Here is a 24,904-nt window from a genome sequence, read left to right on the forward strand (position 1 = left end):
GGATTTTGTTTTACTGTTTCTCTTCAACCAAACCGCTTGACAGCCATCAGTTTCAGACTGTAAAGCCAAGCAACCTTGATCTTGATATAAACTAGGGTAATAGATAGAGGGGTGATGCATTATAATTGAATTGTTTTCATAACAAAGCCCGCAAACATAATTAGTTTTGATAAAAAGAAGAAATACAATGCAACTGCTGATAACGAGTTAAGCCGCAAATTTCGTCAACAATTAGATAAGAAGTAACCGCATTTTCAATAGCAATACTCTTCCCGATACCGGGTATAAAAGGAAGAAGGAAACAAATTTTGATTTAAATCAAACCTCAGCTCGACGAACGTACCTTTTATTATTGTGCAAAGCGAATAAATGAGTGCGGCTCAGTGGGCAAATAATGAAGAGATCAAAATCTTCCGTGAATATCTGCGCATTAAATCGGTGCATCCGGATGTGGATTACAGTGAGTTACACAGGCCAAAGCGTCTTTTATGTGTGCATTATGCAATGGCAAATGAGTTCTTGGTAAACCAAAGTCAACTATATATCAACTATTATCATTGTGCAAAATATTGTAAAGGGTGTGAGATATTATGATTTTATGATGGCTTCGTACCTCTGGTCTTCAAACTTTTCACTGTTTGTTGCTATATGTCCTGGTTCCTCTCACACTGCTCACATATCTATACAATATTTGAGGTGCAGCAAAAAGCTTTGATGCTTTTTTACTAGCCGCACGCTCTTCAAGCCCAGGCTGAGAGATAACCAACCAGGCTTAACTAGCTCCGATAAAAATAACTTAAATAGACACGCTGATAAGAGCTTGCAAAAGGTATTTGTGATGCGTGATAAGAAATAACGCGTTTGTATTCTATATTCGCGCATTTCAATCAGAACGTCTCAATTAATTAATTTACAACAAGTTATTTATCTAGTTTCTAAAAGGCTAAACAAAGTCGACATTCTGCCAATACTTGATGTCTTAATCAATTGGCTTCAAATGTGTCAATATGTAGTTAAGGCAATCCATTGTATTATCTGTCGTATTTCTTAAGCACCACTTCAACTAATTAGCTAATGGGAGGTGTAGTTTTTTTTTATCATTTTAAGAGTGGTTAATAAATTGCTTTCAATTTGTCGAGCGCTCTCACTATATACGACCCACTGTTAGACCTCAGACTGCAAATAAAACACCCCGATAACAGGCTCATTTGCAACCAGACTAATCACACTGATAAGCAGCATATCAGTCAAGTTTATGAAATAAAGATTGAGCGTCCATAAAACCGATAACGCATGACAGCCCATTAGCAGCAAATGTACTTGCTCTGTGTAGATCAAAGTGGATGTGGAGACCTCAAGAGACTATTAAGAGCGAACATCATTTTCTTCAGCCAACAGTTAGTCCCTAACTTGAGCCGCAGCAACTAGCTCTGTGATACCGATCCATACGATAAAGTGAAAATGAGCAAAGCTGAGTGGGAAAACAATGAGGAAATCAAAATCTTTCGTGAATATTTGCGAATTCCTTCCATTCACCCAAACGTAGACTACAGTGAGTGTGTAGGATATCTATCACCTAGGGTAGATATATACCTTAAAGCTGTATAGTGCTACCCACTTATATACATCTGAAACTTCGTCATGTAACTTAGTTATACTCGATTAACTGATTCTATTCAATAGCCGGATGCGTGGAGTTTATTAAGCGTCAGGCAGCCAGCCTTGATCTCCCAGTGGATGTGGTGTACCCAGTGAACGATGCCAATCCCGTGGTTATTGTGAAGTGGTTGGGTACCCAGCCAGAGCTGCCGTCAATCATACTGAACTCGCATATGGATGTGGTGCCGGTGTTCCCCGAGCATTGGACGCATGATCCTTTCAGCGCCGATCTGGACGACGAGGGTCGCATCTACGCCCGTGGCACGCAGGACACTAAGGGTATTGGCACTCAATATCTGGGTGCGATTCGGGCACTCAAAGCGCAGGGCTACCAGCCGAAGCGATCGATCTATGTAACCTTTGTGCCCGATGAGGAGCTCGGTGGAATTCTCGGCATGCAAGGATTCGTTAAAGGACAATACTTCAAAGCCCTCAACGTGGGTTTCTGCTTGGATGAAGGCTGCTCCAACATAGACGACTCCTACTTTATATTCTATGCAGAGCGAACAGCGTGGCGTAAGTAAAACTACCCGCGGGATAAACCAATATTTGACCAACAATTTAATTACAGAGATTAGATTTAAGGTGAGTGGCACGACAGGCCATGGCTCCCAGCTGCTGCCGAACACGGCCGCCGAGAAGCTGCACTATGTTGTGACTAAGCTGCTGGAATACCGAACAAGCCAGATGGAAAGGATTAAGGACCTGCCCAATAAATTTTCCGGCGAGGTGACCTCCGTTAATCTCACCATATTGAGCGGAGGCGTGCAAAACAATGTTCTGCCTCCACTGCTAGAGGCGGTGTTTGATATTCGCATTGCCATCGACGTGGATCTAGTTGCCTTTGAGCAACAGATACGCGACTGGTGCGCCGAGGCAGGCAGCGGCATCGAGATTGAATTTGAGCGAAAAGATGAATTCTCGCCAGCCACGAAGCTTGACGCCTCGAATCCATTCTGGACAGCCTTTCAGAACTCGCTGAACAAACAGTTAGTATGCCCCATATATGCAAGCTGGCACACTAATTTACATATTTTCCACAGAAACCTTAAGTGCACGCCCATTGTGTGCCCTGGATGCACAGACAGTCGCTTCTTGCGGCCCTTGGGGGTCTCGGCTTTGGGATTTTCGCCGATGAAAAACATGCCCATCCTACCGCATGCGCACGATGAATACACGCGTGCCGACATCTATCTGCATGGCATTGAAGTCTACACGAAGATCATTCCAGCTATTGCCAGTGTCTGAGCTATAAAAAAATGTCTTAAATTTGTGTCTGTTGCTCAATAAATAAAAAATAAATATAATAATAAATAAATAAAATATAAAATATGCTATAAGACTATATTTATATTTTCAGCAGCTATTGTCCGTGCCAAAGCCATAATTAAACAAGTGTTAAATGTATGTTCATTGCTGAATCAATAAAATATAAGCATAAACAAACAAATCAATCAAAAGTCGTAATATATTGAAAAGAAAATATGAATTAAGACAACATGCAGATCGACTTTTTCAATTTTCCAACTGATGAAAATAGCCATAAATAAATAATATATAACAGGCGCTATAAAGCCATAGAGATTTCTATCTATATTCCTTTCATATGGCGCAAGCCATTGAAATGCGGGCTCAGAAATGCCACGCCCATTGAATTTTGTTAACCGTTGCCTATTTTAAAAGTATAAATTTCACACATTCTCGACAGGAAGTGAGTAAATGATTTATTTAATTTTAATAAATGGCATAGACAAATATGTTCTATGAGACATGGCCAATTTTATCGCCTCGAACAATTACAAAAAAAAAGTGTCGGGCAAAGGTTATTCGAAAAATCCACATGTAGCTGATAACAATTGGTGACTTAGTTGTAAATATGATAAAAACAGACATTTTGTTAATGAAAAAGCTTTATAATGGATGGCAGCATTACGTATATAAGCGTTGGGTCGATAAGACTGCCAAACAGTCGTCGGCCAGCACTGAAACCGTTCAGTGCTCTTATTTTGTGGTGCCAGCATCCCCAAGCATCTGAAGTATTTATAGTGAAAACGTGTATATACATACTATATCATCCATTGATTGTTTATAATTGGCAAACAAAAGTCTTAACGAATATCTCAACAAAATGAGCAAAGCCGAGTGGGAAAACAATGAAGAAATTAAAATATTTCGCGAATACCTGCGCATACCCACGGTTCACCCAAATATAGATTACAGTAAGTTTGTAAGATTGCGCTGATCTGCGATAAGCCGATTTATCAGAGCGGCGGCAGTATGCAAGTGCTTCAAGGGAGATTACATTAAACCGAACAATTTACAGGCGATTGTGTGGCGTTCCTGAAACGCCAGGCAGCCAGCCTGGATCTGCCGGTGGATGTGGTTTATCCTGCGAACGAGGCCAATCCCGTGGTGGTAATGAAATGGGAGGGCACTGAGCCTGAGCTGCCTTCCATCATTCTGAACTCGCATACGGATGTTGTGCCCGTCTTTCTGGAAAAGTGGACTCATGATCCATTCAGTGCGGATATCGATGACGAAGGTCGGATTTACGCGCGAGGCTCGCAGGACATGAAGTGTGTTGGCACTCAATATCTGGCCGCCATTCGCGCACTGAAGGCCTCCGGCTATAAGCCAAAGCGAACCTTCTACTTGACCTATGTGCCCGATGAAGAGGCTGGCGGATTCTTCGGTATGCGCGAATTTATTAATGGGGATTACTTCAAGTCGCTCAATGTGGGTCTCAGCTTAGACGAGGGCTCCTCCACATTGGATGACTCCTATTACGTCTACTATGCAGAGCGCACCGGATGGCGTAAGTATATCTGTTGCACAATTCCGCGGAATATACCACTCAGTGTTTTCTACAGAAATTAGATTCAAGATCAGCGGAACAGCCGGCCATGGCTCCATATTGTTGCCCAACACCGCCGGCGAGAAGCTCAACTATATTGTGGACAAGATGATGGGCTTCCGCGCGTCCCAGGTCCAGGCACTCAAGAACGATAAGAGTCGTTTCTACGGCGATGTGACCACTGTGAATCTAACAATCGTGCAAGGTGGCGTGCAACGCAATGTGGTGCCTGCCCTGATCGAGGTGGTGTTCGATCTGCGCATTGCCATCGATGTGGATCTAGTTGCCTTGGAGAAGCAGATACGCGACTGGTGCGACGAGGCTGGCGGCGGCATTGAGATCATATTCGAGCAGAAGGACGAGTTTGTGCCACCCACCAAGGTCGATGACTCGAATCCGTTCTGGACAGCATTCGAGGGCGCCTTGAAGGAATTGTAAGTATTTGTCAGTGCTCAAGTTGCGGCCCTCCCTCACGTTTCTCGCACCCCACAGCGACGTCAAATACCACACCTACGTCTGTCCCGGCAACACCGACAGCCGTTTTCTGCGTGCCATTGGCATTCCGGCTATTGGGTTCTCCCCCATCAGAAACACACCCATTTTGCTCCATGATCACGATGAGTATCTAGGGGCGGACACATATTTGGAAGGCATCAAAGTTTATACAAAGCTCATAGCAGCTGTTGGTAATGTGTAAGGCAAGCTATTATATATATTTATACGTTTATTTACAATAAAAAAGAAAAGATTTCAAACAAACAAAAGCTTGTTCATATTGATGAAAATACTTTATGAAATTTGGCACACAAAAACAAATACTCAACAATTTCGGGCTAAATAAATTTGAGTAATACATATAAAAAAAAAAAAAAAAAAGAATTTTTAGATTCATGTTCGTTCGATTATTGAATATTATTTTTTCTGTTGAGTCATTCGGTAATTATGGTGTGTTCATTTCAGGTGCTCTTATCAGTTTATCAATTGATATACATATACCGAAATAAAAGAACCATAAAGCTATGTATATATTTGGACAAACACACATGATTGCAGCAACAACTGGGCTACCGTTCGATATTCGCCCAAAGAATGAAATATGACGCATACGCCGCGTTGTGCACACTGGAATGTAGACAACGATTTGACACCAGATTCTGTGCGGAACTCACCTAGCCACTGTTTTATGGACATTTTGTCCATGAGCCAGCGGGATAACAGTTAAAGCAGCCGCCGCATGGGCTCGGGCCAAAAGAAGGCAAAAATCAAGCAACAACAACAACAAAAACTTGAAGAAGAAAAGTCGCATGTCACTGACAGGAAATTGTCAACTGAGTTCAGAAACGTTTGGAATGTCTGGCATGCGACTCTGCAAGGACATAAATTATGCTGTTGCCCTGAGGGAATAATGGACGTAAGCCCCTGCCTCAGCCCCTACCCATCGAAATACATAGACATACGCACACATTCCGCTGATGACATTGTCCAGGAGCGGCAAATGCGCCGCATGCCTGCCGATTAGACACGTTAATGCATGTGTCAGCCTATGAAATATGCATTGATACTGTCATGGCAACTGCTCGGCCGCTCGGCCGCTCCGCCGCTCCGTCGCTCGGCCCTGCAGTTGCCAGTTCGCGGCACACAATTATGACAATTTATGCGGCAAATGTGACAGTGGGCCATGGGTCGGCATTCAATCCAACGGCCAGGTGTGGCCCGCACTGCAAATGTATTCCACGCAATTAGCATTGACCATTACCGAGCGAGAGTCGTAAGTTTGGCCTAATGACTGCAGCGCCCTTGCAGCCCTTTAACGTGCTCGTTACCGTTGCCAAACTTAATGCATATCATTTTTACTTTTAATGAGCTGGCAGCAGTTGCTGTCCCCAAGCTCGCCCACGCCACCTGCATTTTTCTTGCATCGCCGCCAAGTGCACTTAATGCTGCAAGTTTTTACTTTTTCTTTTAAATTTTTTTGTCGTTGTTATTGTGTGTGTGTGTGTGTGCGTGTGTGTGGCCAAGTTTGCTGCAGTCGCCCACCTGGCCAGGACCAACTTGAAATTAAGTTTTTCCCTATACATTTTTATTTTTTTGGTATTTCTTGTGCGCCTCGTTTTGCATATTTAATTTTCTATAGCTTCCTGCTGGCAGCGACGCGACGTGTGTGAGTGAAAACTTTGGCGAGCTTTACATTTCAATTTGAATTTCTTTATGCCACATTTTTGGCGCACTCTTTAAATTGCGAGTGCATGATCCTGCACTCCCATTCCCCACACCCCCTCGCGCATTGCGGAATAAACTTTTTATTGTACCACTCACACTAATTAGTGCAAGCAAAAAGTTTTTACACTTTAAAGGAAGCCCCAAAAAAATTAAATAAAATAAAATAAAATAATAATAAAGAAAAGGAAAAGTTCCCATAGCTTAGTCAGGCATTTACATTTGCCAGCCATGAAAATTTTACAGCGTTCTCGAAATTTATGATGTATTTAAATTAATTCAACAATCAAAATTAAAAGCGAAACATGCTGTAATTAAATTCAATTTACTCGCAACTGCTGTGGCCAAGCCATCCAACTGCGAGTCGAGCAGTGTCTTTGGGGCCGACGTTATAGCCGCGCAATTAAAATCTAAGATTAAACGAGCTTCGGCACGGCCCCATAGCTAAATCGCTGCGTGCCACTGTTTGTCTGGGACAACAAAGTGGTTTTATGTGACGACCAGGCCATTGAAGCGTCGTTGCATGTAATTGAAATACCCACTTACCTAAAGTCTATGCTCCCGCACAGTGGGTGAAAGGCAACAAAAACGTTGAACAGTTTAAAGCACTCAAACTTTTCAAATTACAAAGTTCCACAAAAAATTGATTATGGCGATGTCAAGATTTAGATAAAAACTTTATGAAATAATAGTTGAAAATATAAAATAAATTTAAAAATAAATATAAAAAGCTAACCCTCGAATGCTTTTTAATGATCTAAAATGAGCAGACTATTTATTTTACATATGAATATAGTAATATATATTTTATGAGTTCATCTATTAATATTCTTTCTGATATTGAAATAAAATTAATCAATTTTTATACACTCAGAAGAAAGATCTCAATTGAATTGAATTTAGGCTTTCTTTACAAAAAGTTAATTCAATTAGTCATCAGAAATTACACACAAATAAAACTTTATTTTCTTTCTAGAGCACGAATTCCGTTTCTAATTGCTGTTCTTTTTTTTTTTACTTTTTGTTTAATATATAAAACATATTTATTTATTTGAAAGCGACAGCGCTTCTGTTTGCACTGACAGAAATTTTGACTCAACTAAATATTTGCTTCAATATATTTGTATTATTATTTTTTCTAGTTAAAATTTGATTGCCTTAAAATTAAATTAAAATTTCAATGAATTATACTTTTTTTTTTTAATATTTTCTTCTTGTTATTTTTACTTTAAGTAACAATATGCTTTCAAGTATATATTTTAAATTTGATATAGAAATAAAAATATACATTTACATAGTATATTGTACATATTTATCAGCCTCCCTTGCCGCTCATTGTGCAGCACAGACAACGATTATAAACGCCCTTGGCTGTTTAGTTAGTAAAGAGCTGAGCTGGGGTGATATTAAACGTAAGAAATAAGAAATAGCAACATCTAAAAAGTGACATTAAAGCAGAGCCACACACATACAGACACACGTCACGCACACAGAGCTACTCATATTCTCTCTGTGGAAAAATAGAGTCAATTGAAGAGCGAGTGCATGTATGTGTGTGCGTGTTCGTGTGTGGTAAATAATTTATTTTGTCATTAAGATAAACTCTAAGACATACACACACACACATACATATATACTCGTGCAACGTTCGCTTACAGACACACACACACAGAGATTTGCTTTTAACCCATGGTGAGCCACATAAACGGCGCAGCTAGAGCCACCAAAACGGGAAAAAGACAAACTAATTAACTTGTTTAGCACCAGGGTGCACAATTTCTCTGCTTTTAGCGTTGCTACCGCTAAACTAATGAGCGTTCTTGTGTGTGCTGATGTGTGCATGTGTGTGTGTGTGTGTGTGTGTGTGTACGCGGGTGGTATTAAGAGTGTCTAAATAGTCTGGTAAGTCGGCTTTGCCGGAGCCCTTTCTTTAAAGCTGCGCCTCTTTCAGCCCCTTTGTAGACACAGCGAACGGGCTATAGTTTCTGCCTCTCCCATTGAAGACGCAGTCGCAGCTGCAGCTGCGTAACAAACTTTATTGCATACGCTGAGGCGAAAAGGAAAAGCGTGCCGGAAATGGAAATGCCGTCATAGTTACCAAAAAGGCGCACACAAAACGAGGGGAAAATGCCAAATGTAAACTTTTAATAGGTAGTCGCGTGTGTCGCAATCCACACCAAAAACCCACAGACCCACCAACCCACCGACCCACCAACCCACCGTCCGCACCGTTCAGTCCAACGTTCTGCATCAACGCGTCGCGACTTGCCGTCGTCTGCATGGCCCAGCAATTGCAATTTCATTTCCGTTCGTTGGCATTTATTTGCCCTTTTGCTTGCTTTATTTCAATATACGTAAAATATATATATATGAGCAGATAAATACATATATGTGTATATACATACATATATACATTGTGCTTCTTCCTTCATGCCTTTAACTTTTTTGGTGTAATAAGAAATTTAGACATTTCCCTGCATATGCAATGCCATCTTTGTGTGTGTGTGTGAGTGTAGCCGTTGTTCTTCGATAGTTGAGAAAGTGAGGAAAAAACTCTTGTTGCTGCAGCTGGGCACAAAGCCATCGCCGGAGCTTAAAACTGAGAGAATCTGAGAGTTTAATTGAAACGGAGTAGGTAAGCTAAGACCTCGGCAAGTAAAGTGAAGAAAGGGATGTCAGCAACTGAATGCAAAAGCAAAAGCAAAGTCAAATGAAAGTCACATCCGGCTAATATTCGGTTATTAGAGTCTGTATGAACAGGACTTGGTTCATAGGGCTGCCACTTGAAGCTTCTCTCGCATATTGCAAGTTTAATGGCTAATTGCTGCTTGAGAAACTTGAAAATCAATACGTACCGCCTCTTGAAAAATTCTTGAGCAGATTCTCAGCTGCCCGTTATCATTATGTGGCTGCGCGTGTGAATGGAAATCATTTTTGTTTGAACTCCTCGGCAGTCGGCGACTCATCGAGAAAAAGTTTGCGAGCTGCGACGGCTCTAGAGTTGCGAAAGTTTACGGCGCCCAAGAAACTTTCGTTGACAATTTGTCAGGGGATTTTTGACTATTTCTCAAGTAGTGAGCGCTGCTAAGTTGGCAGGCGACAATTTCACTGCGTTTGATAACTGTCAGCGACGAAAGCTTCAGTTGCAGACCAACTCTTAGTTTTTCTAGCACATAATATCCGAAAGAATCTCAATTTTATATATATAAAAGAATTTTTTTTTCCCTCCAGCCCAACTAATTGCACAGTTTGTATGCAACGTATTGTGGCTGAGTGCAATTTTCGTTCTCCACACTCGGCGTGCCCGCATAAAGGATTATAAGTTTCGGTTCGGTTTTAGTTTTAGTTGCTTTTCGCTCCGAGTTTCTAGTGCTCCATTGTGTTTTGCCTTTATGTTGTAAATTATTATCATTCACCGTGTGTGGTGAGGCTTACAGTGGGCACAGCCGCCTTCCGCCCAATCACTTTTCAGCTGGCGCTATCTTTTTCTCTCGTAAGTTTATAGCTTTGCTCCATTTCGCTCCAACTAGGCATTTGCGCTTGCATCAAGCTGGCAACTGCTATTATCTGCCGTCCATTTACAGCATGCTGCTTCATTCTAGCTAGTGTGAGTGTATGTGTGTGGGTGTGTGTGTGTGTGGATGTGGGTGAGTTATCGCACACATGCAATAAACTCACAGCGAGAGCAGCGAGTGTTATAATTTATTTATGGTAATGCGTACACCAACCGTGAAAGAGAAAGAGAGGGAGAACGCGAACGAGGAACGAGCACGAAGGAGACTTGGCAAAAGAGAGAGATATACCAATGACTCGACTGTAAAAAAGTTTTATGTGCCGCAGCAGCTCCTGACTGCCTGATCCTGTGAAGATGCCTTCCTGCCATTGCAACAATGTCGTTACGGGCACACAACGCTCATGCCGAATCCCTATATCCGGCTTTTAATTTTTCGTGACACCTCCCCACTGTAGCTGCCCACCTGTCACGCTCAACGTAAAATATTTAATGAACTTTTTACAACTTCTGGCTTATATGTCAGTGCAGCAATCCATATACATACATACAGCTTACTTCTGTTTCGAGCTGTTCTTTCGGCTTTGGTCTGATGGACTTGTTTGTGCCTGCAGTGAACATATTTGCTGCAGTTTACATAAATTACACATCTGTCTGATTTCATTTGCGCTTTCATTTTCATATTGCTTATTACTTTCAAAGCAAACAGCCATCAGGCATTTAATATTGGAATCCCCCATACCGCATATATCGTCATCAAATATTCCACGCGGCGTATGCGTAATGTGTGTGCCTCCGATTGTATATTAAAATGAATACAAAGTACGCCAGCCAAGGCCTCGGGCCAAACAGGCTGCCGAAAGCAGCGCACAAGCAGACTTATAAACATATATAAAAGAATATATATAAACATACAAATATTTGTGCTTCTGCACTAAGTAAGTCTCATGACGCATATAAACTTTGAGGGAGAGAGCCAAAGGAACGAATTTGTCACAATTCGAAGTGGAAGTTTTTGCCCAAGACTCGAGCGCCAGAGACAAGCAATTAATATGCATAATCTGTAGCATTTCATGAGTTTGTCAATGCCGTTTAGAAATCAAAGCCAGGCCTTGGCCAAATTGCTGTCAACAAATGGTCTCAGTGCGGCTCATAAATAACTACAGCCTTGACAGCCTCCGATAGAAGCGAAGCCACGCCTGACATGTGCCCGACTGCCATAAACCATAATGCTTTAGACAGTTACGACTATGCTGAATAATTAATTGATGGCCCTGGCCCCAGCCCTAGCGATGAAATTGTCTTCGATTTGTGCAGGATGCGCATCGGGTTTCGGCTGTGGGCCAGTTAAAGGCCCATTATGTCAAAGGATGGCCAACTCGATCGCAGTTATTAATTAAAACTTTACACAGCTGGCACCGAGCACAACTTGACAGCCTGACACGTTATGGCACGTCGAGGAAACTTAAATACAGCTCTAGGACACACGGCTTATCTTACGTAATCAGTTAAGTGCCACACATATGAAGCCAACTAACTATATATACATATCAGGGTGAACGTACGTACATATATATATTAAATTCTCAAAATATATACATATATATATATTTATTATAGCCCAGGAATGAGGAGGAGTGCACTTAGGCGGCTGCCTCGTTGGTGCCTGGCGCCTGCTATTGCCACACAACAATATGAGAGTGAAAAATGAGTTTGCTCAAGTTTTGCGCTGGGTGGCCAACAGGCATATGTGTGCGTGTGTATGCGTGCGTGTGTGTGTTAGCAAGAGTTTTGACATGCGGCGCACAGTCAGCTCCTCCCTGAGTGGAAAAAACGTTTTAGTTTCGTCTTTGATGCCATCGAAGTTGCGTTAGCGTTGCAAACTAATTTATCTTATTGAGCACAGAACGTCCCTTGACTGCAAATAGAAGCATAGCGCGCCATGATTCTGACAGCACCAAATAGTTGCAGATGGATCTCAAGCCAGATAGTGTACACAGTCATGTGTGACAGATTGAACTAATGCTGGCATTCAGAGCCACTCCAGCAGCTGCAGCATCTCTGCAAAGTGGGGGCCCCAATAAATCGAAACTAAATTGTAAATAATGCCAGAGAGCTCGTACGCATTCCTTGCATGCCCTTGCAGCTGGTACTATTCATTAATTATGTATAAGATGTCAATTAGAAATTTGTACAAGCTTTGATGACTTGCATTTTAGTTAAATGGAAAATAATCGAGTAGGAGTGCTTAAATCGTTTAAGACATACCCTGTCTTGATATTTTGATTATTAATACTTTTTTTTTTTATTATTTGTATATTTTATTTTACGAGCTTTTAGCTATCATAAGCTAGTATTTAATTCATTTATATATGCAAACAAAACAAAAAAAAATTTGTGTAAGCGAATATAAATATCTAAAATCCGAAAAATTCAAAATCTATTGAAAAAAAGATAAACTCGTACGGCGTATAGTATAGACGACTATACATTAAAAATGTCTCTAGTTTATATACGTAGTCATCGCTGCAATTTTACAAAGGGACGGATGGAGGGGCGGACAGGAAGTCATGTTTAGATCAGCTAACGAGCTGACGGGCCTCATCAAGACTATTGCCCGTTACATGCATAAACACAACCAAATAATACCCTCTAATGTCATTTTAAATAAGTCCAGGCTATACAAATATTGTATAGATCTTATGCATTATTTTGGTCACTTAAAAATATATGTAGGCTTTTCAATTTTTAATATAAGGATAATCGGAAAATTCTGACTTATTCATAGGATCCTCTTATACGGCTCTCAAATGCAAGTGAGGCCAAAATTTCTATCAAAAGCTACCTATATTAAAAATTTCATATTCTTGCAGCAAATTTCATGTTGTGTGAGCACATCTTAGCCTCGTGCCGAGACAGGCCACGATTTTTATTGTATCCTGCATAAGCAAGTGTATTTAATCTTTGGCAAAGAGATAAACAACTTTTTTAGTTTCTAGTTTGCGTTGCAGTGCCTCTTGATTTTTTCATAAACAGATTTGGACGCAATTTCTTTTTTTGGCAAAGAGAGCAAGCAATTTGGAAGGCATGCAAACAGAGTCTTGCACACAGTCAGGATTGGGCAATTTGCTAATGTAGCTGTGTACGTGAAGCTTATGACTCCATATACGGCGGGAGATGAAACTATGTTTGCGACTGAGAAAGACAGCCGGAGAAGGAGAGAGGGAAAGTGGGAGAGAGGAGAGAGACTAAAGAAACAATTGAGCAAGCGAACCACTATGACCTCTGCCCATCAAATATGTAATATAACAATGCACAATGGGCATGTGGGCGTGGCAGAGTATATGAACAGTAAGTAAACTTTGCACGGACTTATAAGTTGCCGGGAAAAGAAATTGTTGTGTCTAGCTGAGTCATATTTCCATCAGACCCCGGGGCCAGGACTCATGAGAAAATGTTCGTGGGAAAATTGCAAGTTTCGGCGATATGCAGCTGTGAGTTCCCTGACTGACTATTCTTCTTCTTCTTCTTCTGCTTCGACTTTGTTGTTTTTTGTTTGGCAACCACATTCACATTCGCTGCAGATATGCAAATTCAGTCAAGGGATTGGCGAACTGTCATGCAAATGAACCTGCTGCCATATTCGACTGGAGCTCAACCGGTCCCACAACGGCATCACAGGCACTCCACGAAGCCAACTGGAGGTGTTAACGAGAAGGATTTGGCATAGGTCAACTGTGCGCAAAAGAAATCGTATATTTTCAGAGACCCTATTAAATTACATCCTGTTGCCTATTTAACGTTCTACTCAAAGTTCTCGGCAGCGTGTTCGCAATTTATTCAACAGTTTGAGGGAGCATAAAACTTTATTGCATAACTTGCACAAAATATGTTTTTTATATGCTCGTAAAAAGAGAATCTACATCATAGCTGGCCATCAGAAGGTGCACAGAGAGCCTGTGGCTGAATCTGGGGTACATGGTCAACTGCAAGCAAAGCCGTAATTTACACACATTTTAATTTAGTTTTTGCCATATTTATATATCGTGAGTGCTTCTGAGTGTGGCTGTGTGTGTGTGTGCCAGCTGTGTGCACATCTAAGTGGGGCTTACCCAAAATTATGCATATCAACTTTATTGCTCGCACATATCCCTATGAACATATAGATTTACATACGAGTAAGTGCATGAGCACACACACAGCCACACGCCCACACACACAGACACAGACACAGCACTTATACATTTAAGGAAAGTTTTGCATATTTTACGCACTGATTGGATACAGGATGACTGTTGTCTCGGCAGCCTCTTGCCTGCCCTGGGCCATCATCCACTTGGTATTCTTATCAAGCCCTGCATTAAGTACTGAATGGGTATACTTATCTTGCGATATGTGCTTACATAGCGATGCTTAAGGGATCTACCTCAATAAATAATGTTATAGATTACATAAGAAACTTGATTAAACAAATATTAAACTATATTAAGTTGCAATCGCATAAGTTCATTAAGTGACGAAAACTTTGAAAAGTTTCTTCAGGCATGACTTAATAATTAAAGTTACAAATTGTTATGCTAAGGCCTATGAAAGAGAGTTACAATTCAAATATACATAGTTAGCTGTTTTCTTAATAGATTTCTTACCTTTATGCATCAGGTATTAATAGTGACTATAAATGTATTTATTTTAAAGCTATTAAAGGAGACATATTTTTTGTATAGATCTATTCGATATATTTATAAAGAAAGAGCTAGGTCAAAACTAGATAAAAGAATTAAATATTTGGTGGATTTTTCGTAAACATCCATTTAATATAATATAATTATTAAAGGAGCACTATGCTATAATTTCATGTTGAAATTCTTACAAGCAAGAGATTTACATTTAGACATAAATGGCTGACTCTTAACAGATTTTCAGTTCAAAAATGCTCATACTGAGCTCAGCATAAATTTATATCTAATATAAGCCTTATCTCTCAGCCATTCATAGGGTATCCCGCTGTCATATTCGAGCTACCCTCGTTCGCATTTTATTTGATGCTGCAGCCCCATTTTGTGAGTTTTGCTTGCGAAGTGCACAATGCAAAGATTTATTTTGTGCTGACAAACAGCGCGTCGCTTGTTGGTAATCGATGGCAATGAGCATTGGCATTTCATACGCTTCAACAGAGGCGGCAGGAGCAAGAAGAAGATGGAGATGGATGCGACGACTTCCACATGGCATTTGCCATGCTGTTTGTCTGTCTGATTATGGCAAGGAGCACACCAAGATGCACAGACACAGGCGCTCCCCCGATTGCCAGGACTTGACTAAACTCAAGTAATAAATAAGCATATCAGTTGGGCGATCTGGCAAATCAAGCGTATTCTATGCCGAACAGTGAAGCTAATTTGTTATCATTTGCACGATATGAATAGAGTGTAATAAATGCACGATGTGCAAAATGAGTTACAAATGCCGAATGGTAATATATGTACAGATTTAAATGCGTGTCAGCATTTTCTGCTGCATACCTCGAGGCTGCACAAAGAAATCTTAGCTGCTTGTATTGGCTTATGGCTATATAAGTCGATTATAAGTTAAGGAAAACCATAAAAGTTGACAGAATCAAACAAAGTTTCCACACACGAACTGCTGATTATGCCTTCAAATTGGCAATTTAAGGTTCGAGACTCGCTCTTTAAGTAGTCAATTATATCAATTATTTCGCCCCTTCTGTTCGACATCGGAATGCAAATTTTTCACACCCGCCTCAGACCCGTGGTGTCTGTGTTTTGTAAGAGCAACAACAACATTCATATATAACTTTTCAATTATATTCAATTCCCTCGGCTCCTTGGGAAAGTGGAAACAATTTGGTAACAGTAACTTTTCAAATAATTTATGCCATTTCTAAATACTTGCAAACACAAAGTTCCAAAACAAACAATCAAATTCATTGGAAAAACGTTGCAGCATTGCTGAAATTATACGACTCGCCATAAACGAAGAGAAAAAGATATAACAGAAACCCATAAAAATGAAATGAATGCTGCCGAACGCAATTTAGAAGGCAATGCATCGAGTGTTTAGGGAAATCTATAATTTTATAGCTTTTAAATAATATTAAAAATCAATAGCAGTGAAGACAAATGATATTTATTTCTTGATCCATAAAATATTAAAATTATTAATAAAATCTATTTGACCTATATATCTTATATATATTTATATATACCTACATTATTAAATATATATATCTAAATTCATCTGAACTTTAGTTTCTATTCTGAAACACATAAAATTACACTTGGTTCTTTAATATCTAGATTATCTTATCTATTAGTTATTAATTAATCATCACAGTTATGTTAATAACACTACTCTTAAGAGAGTGGATGATATTATTATGTTCAGTTCATGCTGATCTGCTGCTATTGATTTTGATCACTTAGCTATAATTTCGTAGGCATGTGGAGTATTTTAAGATTTCATCTGAACAATTTGGCGTCGTTATTTATGTGTGCTACACATGCAGACACACACTCACACACACATACATATACATACACACACCCACTGTCAGTCTTTTCAACTGTTTAAAATTCTAAGATTGTACATTCTCCTCGAATGTCCTTTAGGTTAGATTTCTTTTTTTTTTCTGTTTGTAACTTTGGCTCGGCAATATATTTACTTCAAGGCTCCACTCGACATGAGCTGGTGTGTGTGGGTGTGTATGTGTATGTGTATGTGCGTGGGGAAGCAGCGAAAGAAGAGCTCAAAGGCAGAGGCTCAAGCACACATTCGCATCGGCCTAATAGCACTCACACGCACACACACAGACACACACCCAAAAAAAAAAAAAGAAAAAGGAAAAAAAAATTGTGAGGGACGAAGCAATGACCACGCATAAAACATGTGAAAAGAGAGCATGATGGCAAAGAGGAAACCAAAAGAAATAAAATGAAATGCCAAACAAACCCAAAAGGAAATCAACAAAATACAACAACATCGAGAAACGAAACAACAAAACGAAATAGCAAAATGTCGGCGCATAGGGCTAATAGCTGCAAAAACAATGCAAATAGCAATAACGACGACGACGCAGCGTCTGTGACTAACAGTAAACGACGCTGGACAGACGGAGTAGCAGTAGCAGGACTGCGAAGTTCATAGAGAGGAGGAAGAGTAAGAAGGGGGGATCCATGTATGTTTCTCTATGTAGACAAATTCAAATCTGCTTAGTATTTACTACATAGTTTACGCTTACGCGCTGCCAGCGACTCGAAGCCGCCAATGCTGTTGATATTGATTTTTACTGTTTCTTTTATTGTTGCTGTATTTTTTGTCCATCTCTCTAGCACTGTCTAACTTGCTGCTGCTGTTGGGGTGCTATGAGTGGGAAGAGTAGCAGAAGTCGCGGTCAATGGCTGGCTGTCAGGCTACCTGTGAGAAAACAACAACAACAACAACAAACACACACACAAGAAATGCAGCAACTACAAATCGGATTTGCGTGAGTAATTGGCAAGACAAGCGTTTGGGCCTAGAGCGTATTGGCAACACGCAGCAGGAAGAAATGACTTTGCCAAGTAGCTTTCGATTTGTGTGCCTGTGTGAGTGTGTGTGTGCATGCGTAAGCCTGTGTTTGTAGTTGTTCCTGTTATTGTTGCTGGTTTTTAGAGTGAAACCTCAGTAGCGTTGGCAAAGGTGACAAAATGACAGCAGAGAGATAGAGAGAGAGAGAGAGGGGAAAGAGAAAGAGAAAAGAGAGAGAAAGAGAAAGAGAGTGCAGTCTGCACTATGAAACTGACTGAATAATACACGTTCGATCGACGAATGAACAGCTTAAGAGATAATCTGCCTAGCTTAATAACAGATATCGATTCTGGACTTATTGCGGTTCGGTCTTTCGATGACCTTATTGTGTGAAACTAAGTTTATTAATGACTCTAGCCTAGAAGCCATATATGTTCCAAGTGCGACTGAATATACATTCTCTGTGGATATCAAGTTTCAAGCCTCTAATGTCAATTTGCTTTCTTTTAAACACTTACAAACTCAATCTACCCTCTTTATAGGGCTGAGTATTACAACTTGGCGACCAAAAGCAAAGAAAAATTTGTCTAAAAGCCCAAATGCGTTATATGTGCCAAAATCAACCCACAATCACACACACACACACACACACACACACACACACACACACACACACACAGTGATACGCATGTGTATAGAGAAGTGAGCTGGCAGGAAGCAGCTTAGTTGTTTTAACTAAGTGACAGCCAGACACGCTGACAGTCAGTTGGGATATACAGCTGGGATTATTTGGGACTTACCTCATCGATAAACTCGAAATCGCCGCCAGTTTCGCCAACATACTTCTTCTTCTTGGCATCGGCGCTGCCAAGCAGACAGGATGACATCAACACTAGGATCAGGCAAACGCTGGCAATGAGCGGCAAACGCGAACGCTTCATGGCGACGGCAAATACAATGGCAACGGTAGCAATGATAAGGGAACCTTCAGTTAGGAGATGAGCGACGCTAGCGGAAGCGGCTCAAATGCGTGGCGAATTGTTCACGATTTCCGTGGGCAATGTTAATTGCTAGTCCAATCGAATGCGAGAATTTGAATAGCTCACACACGCACACACCTACAGTGAAACAAACAGCGAAACACACATACACGCGCGCACACGCCTGTAAGTGTAGTTCTTGGACTTGGACGATGGATGCACTGCAGCAGACACACGGAACGTGATAGAACTGTATGCGACGCGACCAAAACGTAAACTGAGCGCAAATTAATTTGCATTGCTCTGTCCGAACGGCATTGGAATTTTGCGGCAGCCGAGTAGAAAGCGCAATGCGCGACAGAAGAGCGGCTCCAGGACATCTAAGAGAGCGGAACTGAGACTGTCACATGACATAGGGTTGCCACCCAAGTTAAAAACTTAAATGATGTTGCATGGCTGCAAATAATCAAATTTTTTTAAATTATTGCTAATACTTTAATGCTATAATATCGAATCCTTACCAAATTTATAGCATGTATATTTAATTTTTTTCGGTTCAGCTCAATAATATAATTTCAGTGTACGCCAGTGCGTATGCGCAATGTGCAACCCCTGCGACGCATCGCATGCTCTCACGCCACATTCGATTTGCTGGGGCAAACAACAACCGCCAAGCGCTTCCAAAAGACAACCACTACTATGCGCCACCACCAGCCGAGCCACTGCAAGGCAGAGAGCATTGTGTGGGGCCGAGCAGCATTCAAAATCGATTTTATTTTCCGTCTAGCTTGCTGTTGACTCTTGTCGCTTCGGCCATGCTCTTAACTGCGTCGCGGCAATTTTTGGCCATTGGGTCGTGAACCTGCCAGCAGCGACAAAGTCGCGTTCACATCCCAAATGGACCACTGTGGTTGTTGTTGCGCCGCTTGTGTCGCAGTCGTTGGCTGTTGATTTTTATGTATCGGCACTTGGCACCGCATCGATGACGCCGTCACCATGATTATAGCCAGCGCTTTTGGCCGGGAAACCCCGAAACCATTTAACGCGTCAGCACCTCGCAGGCTGCCCAAGAGGCAGCTTCCAAGTCGCCGCACTTGCCCAAGTCGCCATGCCTCGGCCACGTAGGCCCCCAGGCTCTGACAGTTTTAAATTAATAGCCCCGCACACACAGTCACATAGGCCGCGTTGCGTTGTGTGTGCAGGGCCTAGGAGTTTCTGCCTGGGTTTGTGTGTGCGTGCTTGGATGTTTAGCAGCTATAGCCTCCACGTCCAACTCCCCATTCGGTAATGGCATCACTGACTTCTGCTCTGATAGTGCTCTGGCCAAGCCCCTTGTGCTACGGGTCACAGCACAAGTGTTTGTGCATAGGTAATTATTGATGCTTAGAGAATTGCTTTTGTTAATCTGTTCCACATGGTGTCTGATTCTGTTTCTGTGTCTGTTAAATCTTTACATTTTATTTGATATTCAAATGATTTTCAATCAACAAGTCCATCTTATACTAAATATAGTTATTGTTGCTGTCGCATTCAATCAATCGATCAATCAATTAACTTTATTAAATGGCCTGCTAAAAAAAGTTGCGCTCAATAACTAACGCACTTTGGTGCTATAAAATTGATTCATAATATTGTTGTTCTTGCTGTTAGCCATGGCTGTAAGGTTGTATATAAACATATTTTTGATTTTTAACACATAGAATATGATTTCATTCAGTTTCTATGCCAGCTTGTGTGCAGATTAATATTATTTTTGGTTAGTTACAAGTCTTAAACGCTTTCTAAAGTGGAAATGCCTGCTAATGATTGTTAGTTACATCTGGAAACGGAAACACAAAAAATGTAAAAAAAAGTAAATGAAAACAACTGCGGCTGGACAGCGGCTGATTTGTTCACTGGGGCGCCAACGGTTTACTAAATTATGCGTAATTGTGCCTAAATGCTATTTGAAAATTTATCATAAGGAATACTATTTGCTTGGCTGCTGTCGCATTTTTGGCCGCATTAACGTTATGGCTGTAAAAAAAATTTATGCAGTTGGAGATTCCGTTAGCATGCATTACAAATGCACCTTTAGAGATTCCATGCGCGAGACAATGCGACGACGTAGCTCTGCGTATCTGAAATAAGAGAGCGACATATATTATAGTTGAAATATAAAACTGTAATTTCGTTAGTAAAACTAAATTTTATAATACTTAAAGCACTCATGCCCAACCGACCCACCCCACAGATCTATTATTGACAATGATTCAGCTCAATTCATTTGTGTAGGTCGAAGTAAAAATATTAAGGGCGCGTGTCTTTCAGGAAACTCAAGAAATATGCGGAAATTGACTTGGTAAACTTTACCATACGAATAAATAACCCCGCTACTATGTAAGTAAAATAACCATTTGACATTTGCCTACCTCTCTTTCACTTTGACTATCTCACGCGCCAATTCCTGATCATAGCGATCCAGTATAGCACGGCATTCCGGCAGCGATAGATTTAAAAATTGAGCAACTTCATTACTGAAAACAGAGTAAAGAATTTATAAATTGATCAGCGACTTGTTTAATGGGTCGCTAACCTGATCTCATCAGTTTTGCGTGCATCCACAAGAAATAGACGAGCCACATCCTCATGCGGTCCCAGCGTAATGCGAGTGATCAATGGATATTCATTGTCCTTCAGGCGCTTTTGTTCGCCGTTGTCACGCACGATGAAAAGCGAGAAATTCTCCGCGGCGCTATCCACCTTATACTTCTCCAGCACCAAATTGATGACCTCCTGAGTGGTGACCAGCGAAGTGACCCATACGGACATTTGGGAGCCGTATGGGGGCGTGAAAAACGATGTCTCCCGATTGTAAAAATGCCCATTGATTGAACACCGACGTTTCAGCTTCGTGCGCGAGCTGCAAATATTAGTTCCATTATACAAATGTGCGGCATAAATCCAAGACTTGACTAACCGTCGATTGCCACTGCGACGTTTGATGGCAGCAGCGCCAGTGCGCGGGGGTCTTCTCAAGACAACGCCATCCTCATTCACGTGCAAGCCCGCCTCATTAGTTCCAATGCCATCCGCGGCACTTTCTCTGCCCTCAGTGGCCGTGTAGAGCTCATCCGTTTGAGTCAGCTCGTCGCCAGCTACAGCACCGCTTAACACCTAAACAAATGAGATAAGCATTATTTAAATAACGATAAATAACGATAAACTAAAATAAACTTAAGTGCCTGCTATCTATTGTTTTATTCGTACCCCACTTTGCCTTTTATTGCTTAATATGTACGCACACATGGAAACAGCGTAAGATAAGAATCGCTGTAAGACGCTTCTACAATTGCAATACATTGCAATCTAGGCATAAATTTTGCTAGTCAACTGCTCAAGGAACTTGCGACTTGGAGAGCCTAAATTAAATATTTAAACAAATTATATCGCCTATGAAGACTTGAAGCGATACAATTGGATAAACAAATCGTTTTTATAGGCCTTATCTTCTCATTCATCTCATCTTCCCACATCTTAAGTGTGTCTACTAAATTAAGTTAAATATATTACCGATGATGCATCGGCACGACTCGATTCATTTTCAATTGCACCTTCTTTGGGATAGCAATTCATTTGGATTTGTATATAACGTTGAGGCACATCACTGCGTCGCACTGTCGCCAAACGATGTGGGCGCAGCGTTGTATCATCATCATCGTCACTGTCGGAATATACAAAGCAGCTGGGACCAGACTTGGAGCGATTGATGCCCTTTTCGAAAAGCTGACGACCGTGCTCATAGGACTTATGGTGCTCACGGCTGGGCGCTATAGACGCAAAGGCAGAGCCACTCTTCTGCAATGCGTACTGACGCTGCGATGAGCGAGGAGAGTCAACGCTGCTGCGCAAATGCATTGTGTCGTTTATAAGTGTGGGATCAATGGAGCGGAGCGCGTGCTCGCAATTGAAACTCTTGCTCATAGCCGAATTCTCGCCGTAGAGCTTCAGGGAGTCGTGTATCCGAGAGGGATCGATAGGCTGATTGCGTTTCAGTGTGCCGTCATTTGGCTCCTGAAACGAGTTGGCACCATTCACATAATCCTGATGAACGCTTCGCTTAAAATCCTCATAGTCCATAGGCTTCAGCGTTGCATCATCCGACGTCTTGTAGTCATCCAGCGTGGTGTTGCTAGTGCTTACAGTGCTTGTGTTCTGGGTATTGGTATTTGTCGTTAAAGAGCCTGTGGCAGTCATAAAGTTATCTGAGCTGCTGCTCGTTGTGGTGTTTGTGGTTGTTGTAGGAGATGAGGCAGTATTGATTTGATTGTTTTGCGTATTTGTCGAAGTTGTGCTGGAGGAGCACGTCTTACTGGGCGAGCTTTCGCTGGACGATTGTGACGATGAAGACGGCAGCTTGACGGGCATCGTTTCATAGACCTTGTCCTTCTCACTTTGACGTCGTTCCACTTGCAGCAAGTCATCAATATCATCCCAGTCCAGTTTCTCCAGGTTGTCCAACTTGGAGGGCAACGTGCTGGATACGCAGCTGGTGCTGGCCGTAATAGCGTCCGTGGCGCTGCCGATTAACGTGCTCGAGGAATCAGTATTTGTTACATCCTCGTCATCATTGTTGGAGCTCGACTGTCCGTTTACAACCTGTTCACTGCCCGGCGTTGTATTTGCGGAGGCATCTTCCGGTGTTGTCGGCAGCTCCGATATCTCATTCAAACTACATGAATCAAAAGTCATGCTCTCCGACAATGAAATGTCCGTGGAGAGTGGATCAACCTCACTAGCGGTAGTCGTGGGAGGTGCCACCGATTCGCTGCCTTCGTTTTCCTTGTCCGAGCAACTTTCCTGCTTGACAACAAGGGTCAATAAATTAATGGGAAACCCATGTCAAGTATATAAACTTACATCTTGTGCCTTGGATGCGCGGCAGGAGTTGCGTTTGCGCACTACAAATGTACGCTGATCATCGTCCTCCTTGAGATGAATAACGCCCTGGACGCCCCAAAACACACGCAGTGGCCCCTCCAAGATCAACCGATTGTTCACTTCACGGCTGCGTATCTCAAGGCTTTTATTATCATAAAATTGATTGTAAACCTGCAAGTTGTTAACAATTTCAATTCAAACTTGTACCACTAATTTTATACAAATAAATGCATCATACCTTCAGCTTGGACTCCAAATGGTCGCGGGGCAGCGCGGGTCCATTAGCCTGAGCGGCGACTGGTTTCTGCGCGCCTTTTACACCGTAGCTCTTGTGTGACTCAACGCGCGTGCCGTGACCAAAAAGCTGCGGTCCGAACAGCGCTCCATAGCAGGGCACATGACAATAAGGCACTCCTTTATGCTATTACAATAAAAGCATACGATTAATGGCGTACTGCAGCAAATGCTTAGCTGATTAAATACCTCTGCATGCTGGCCGGGATTAAGGCGCTTGCCGCACTCTTCGCAGCGCAAACATTCCGGATGCCAATCATAGCCCAGTGATTGTTTACGTTCCGCTGTGTTGGATCGAAATATGTAATTTGAATGCTTATTATTTAAACAAATGGCATGCACATCACGACTGTTATAATCTGTTCATGTATGAGCGTGCGGGTGTAAGTGGGTGTGAGCGAGTGTATGCCCGTTTGTGTATGTGTGTGTACATATAGGAACACATGCATGTGTGGGTGTTTAAATTACCAAAGTAAACGGGTTTGCCGCACTTGTGGCACTTCCACATTCCGCTGTGCTGCGCCAATTGGTCACTTGGTCGGTCGGTCGGTCGGTCGATTGGTCCAGGTCAACGTTTCCTGGCGGGGGCGTGCTCAGCGCGTTGTGACGTCAGGAAGATTTATGCAGGTTGCTTGATGTGAACAAGGAACGCAAACACGTAGAACAAGAACACAAGACAAAGGGTAAACAAATGTGAAAAGCACACAACGACGACTGCGGCGATTAACGACGACGACGACGACTTTTAACGACTCAGCGATTTACTTTCATAGTTTCATTCAAGAAATTAGCAGCTGGCGCTTTTAAATTATTGGCGAACTGTTTGTGCATTGATAATAACAAAGTTTTTATAGAAAAATTATATTACACTAAAACAGCACCAGGCGAAAGAAGCAGAAGAACCAAAGGCAGTGCTAGTGCTGCGCAGCGTTCAATAGCCACTCA

At 41.7% G+C, this 24,904-nt stretch overlaps 4 protein-coding genes across 6 annotated transcripts in view; 2 read left to right on the forward strand and 2 right to left on the reverse strand.

Moving 5' to 3' along the window:
• Positions 1–19,019, reverse strand: part of LOC6573464 (proteoglycan Cow) — a 47,501-nt gene extending 28,482 nt beyond the window's left edge. For both annotated transcript variants that reach the window (XM_001999509.4, XM_015166933.3), the window contains exon 1: positions 18,566–19,019. In XM_001999509.4, the coding sequence (XP_001999545.2) occupies positions 18,566–18,706 (141 nt within the window). In that variant the 5' untranslated portion in view covers positions 18,707–19,019. The remainder of the gene's footprint in view (positions 1–18,565) is intronic.
• On the forward strand, positions 340–2,978 carry LOC6573461 (aminoacylase-1). 2 transcript variants are annotated; one of them, XM_032729605.2, is made up of 4 exons: positions 340–460; positions 1,684–2,175; positions 2,231–2,648; positions 2,703–2,978. In XM_032729605.2, exons 1-4 carry the CDS (start codon positions 370–372, stop codon positions 2,905–2,907), a joined length of 1,206 nt encoding a protein of 401 aa, XP_032585496.1. In that variant the 5' UTR covers positions 340–369; the 3' UTR covers positions 2,908–2,978. The 2 variants fall into 2 exon arrangements, with proteins under 2 accessions (XP_032585496.1, XP_001999542.1); XM_001999506.4 differs by lacking the exon at positions 340–460 and adding an exon at positions 1,371–1,552 and having other exon boundaries at positions 2,703–2,975.
• On the forward strand, positions 3,611–5,250 carry LOC6573460 (aminoacylase-1B). The gene is made up of 4 exons (XM_001999505.4): positions 3,611–3,878; positions 3,983–4,474; positions 4,530–4,947; positions 5,006–5,250. Exons 1-4 carry the CDS (start codon positions 3,788–3,790, stop codon positions 5,208–5,210), a joined length of 1,206 nt encoding a protein of 401 aa, XP_001999541.1. The 5' UTR covers positions 3,611–3,787; the 3' UTR covers positions 5,211–5,250.
• A 1,164-nt stretch (positions 19,020–20,183) lies between the features above and the next one.
• On the reverse strand, positions 20,184–24,876 carry LOC6573458 (serine-rich adhesin for platelets). Its single transcript, XM_001999503.4, has 9 exons — positions 24,428–24,876; positions 24,149–24,243; positions 23,904–24,086; positions 23,645–23,836; positions 22,298–23,584; positions 21,705–21,901; positions 21,321–21,647; positions 21,157–21,261; positions 20,184–20,865 (listed from the first exon to the last, which is right to left on the reverse strand). The coding sequence occupies exons 1-9, from the start codon at positions 24,465–24,467 to the stop codon at positions 20,805–20,807; spliced, it is 2,487 nt and encodes an 828-aa protein (XP_001999539.1). The 5' UTR covers positions 24,468–24,876; the 3' UTR covers positions 20,184–20,804.
• Positions 24,877–24,904: the final 28 nt, after the last annotated feature.

This window comes from Drosophila mojavensis, unplaced genomic scaffold, assembly GCF_018153725.1.
Source record: "Drosophila mojavensis isolate 15081-1352.22 unplaced genomic scaffold, ASM1815372v1 contig_16, whole genome shotgun sequence".
In the NCBI taxonomy this organism is placed as follows: Eukaryota; Metazoa; Arthropoda; class Insecta; order Diptera; family Drosophilidae; genus Drosophila; species Drosophila mojavensis.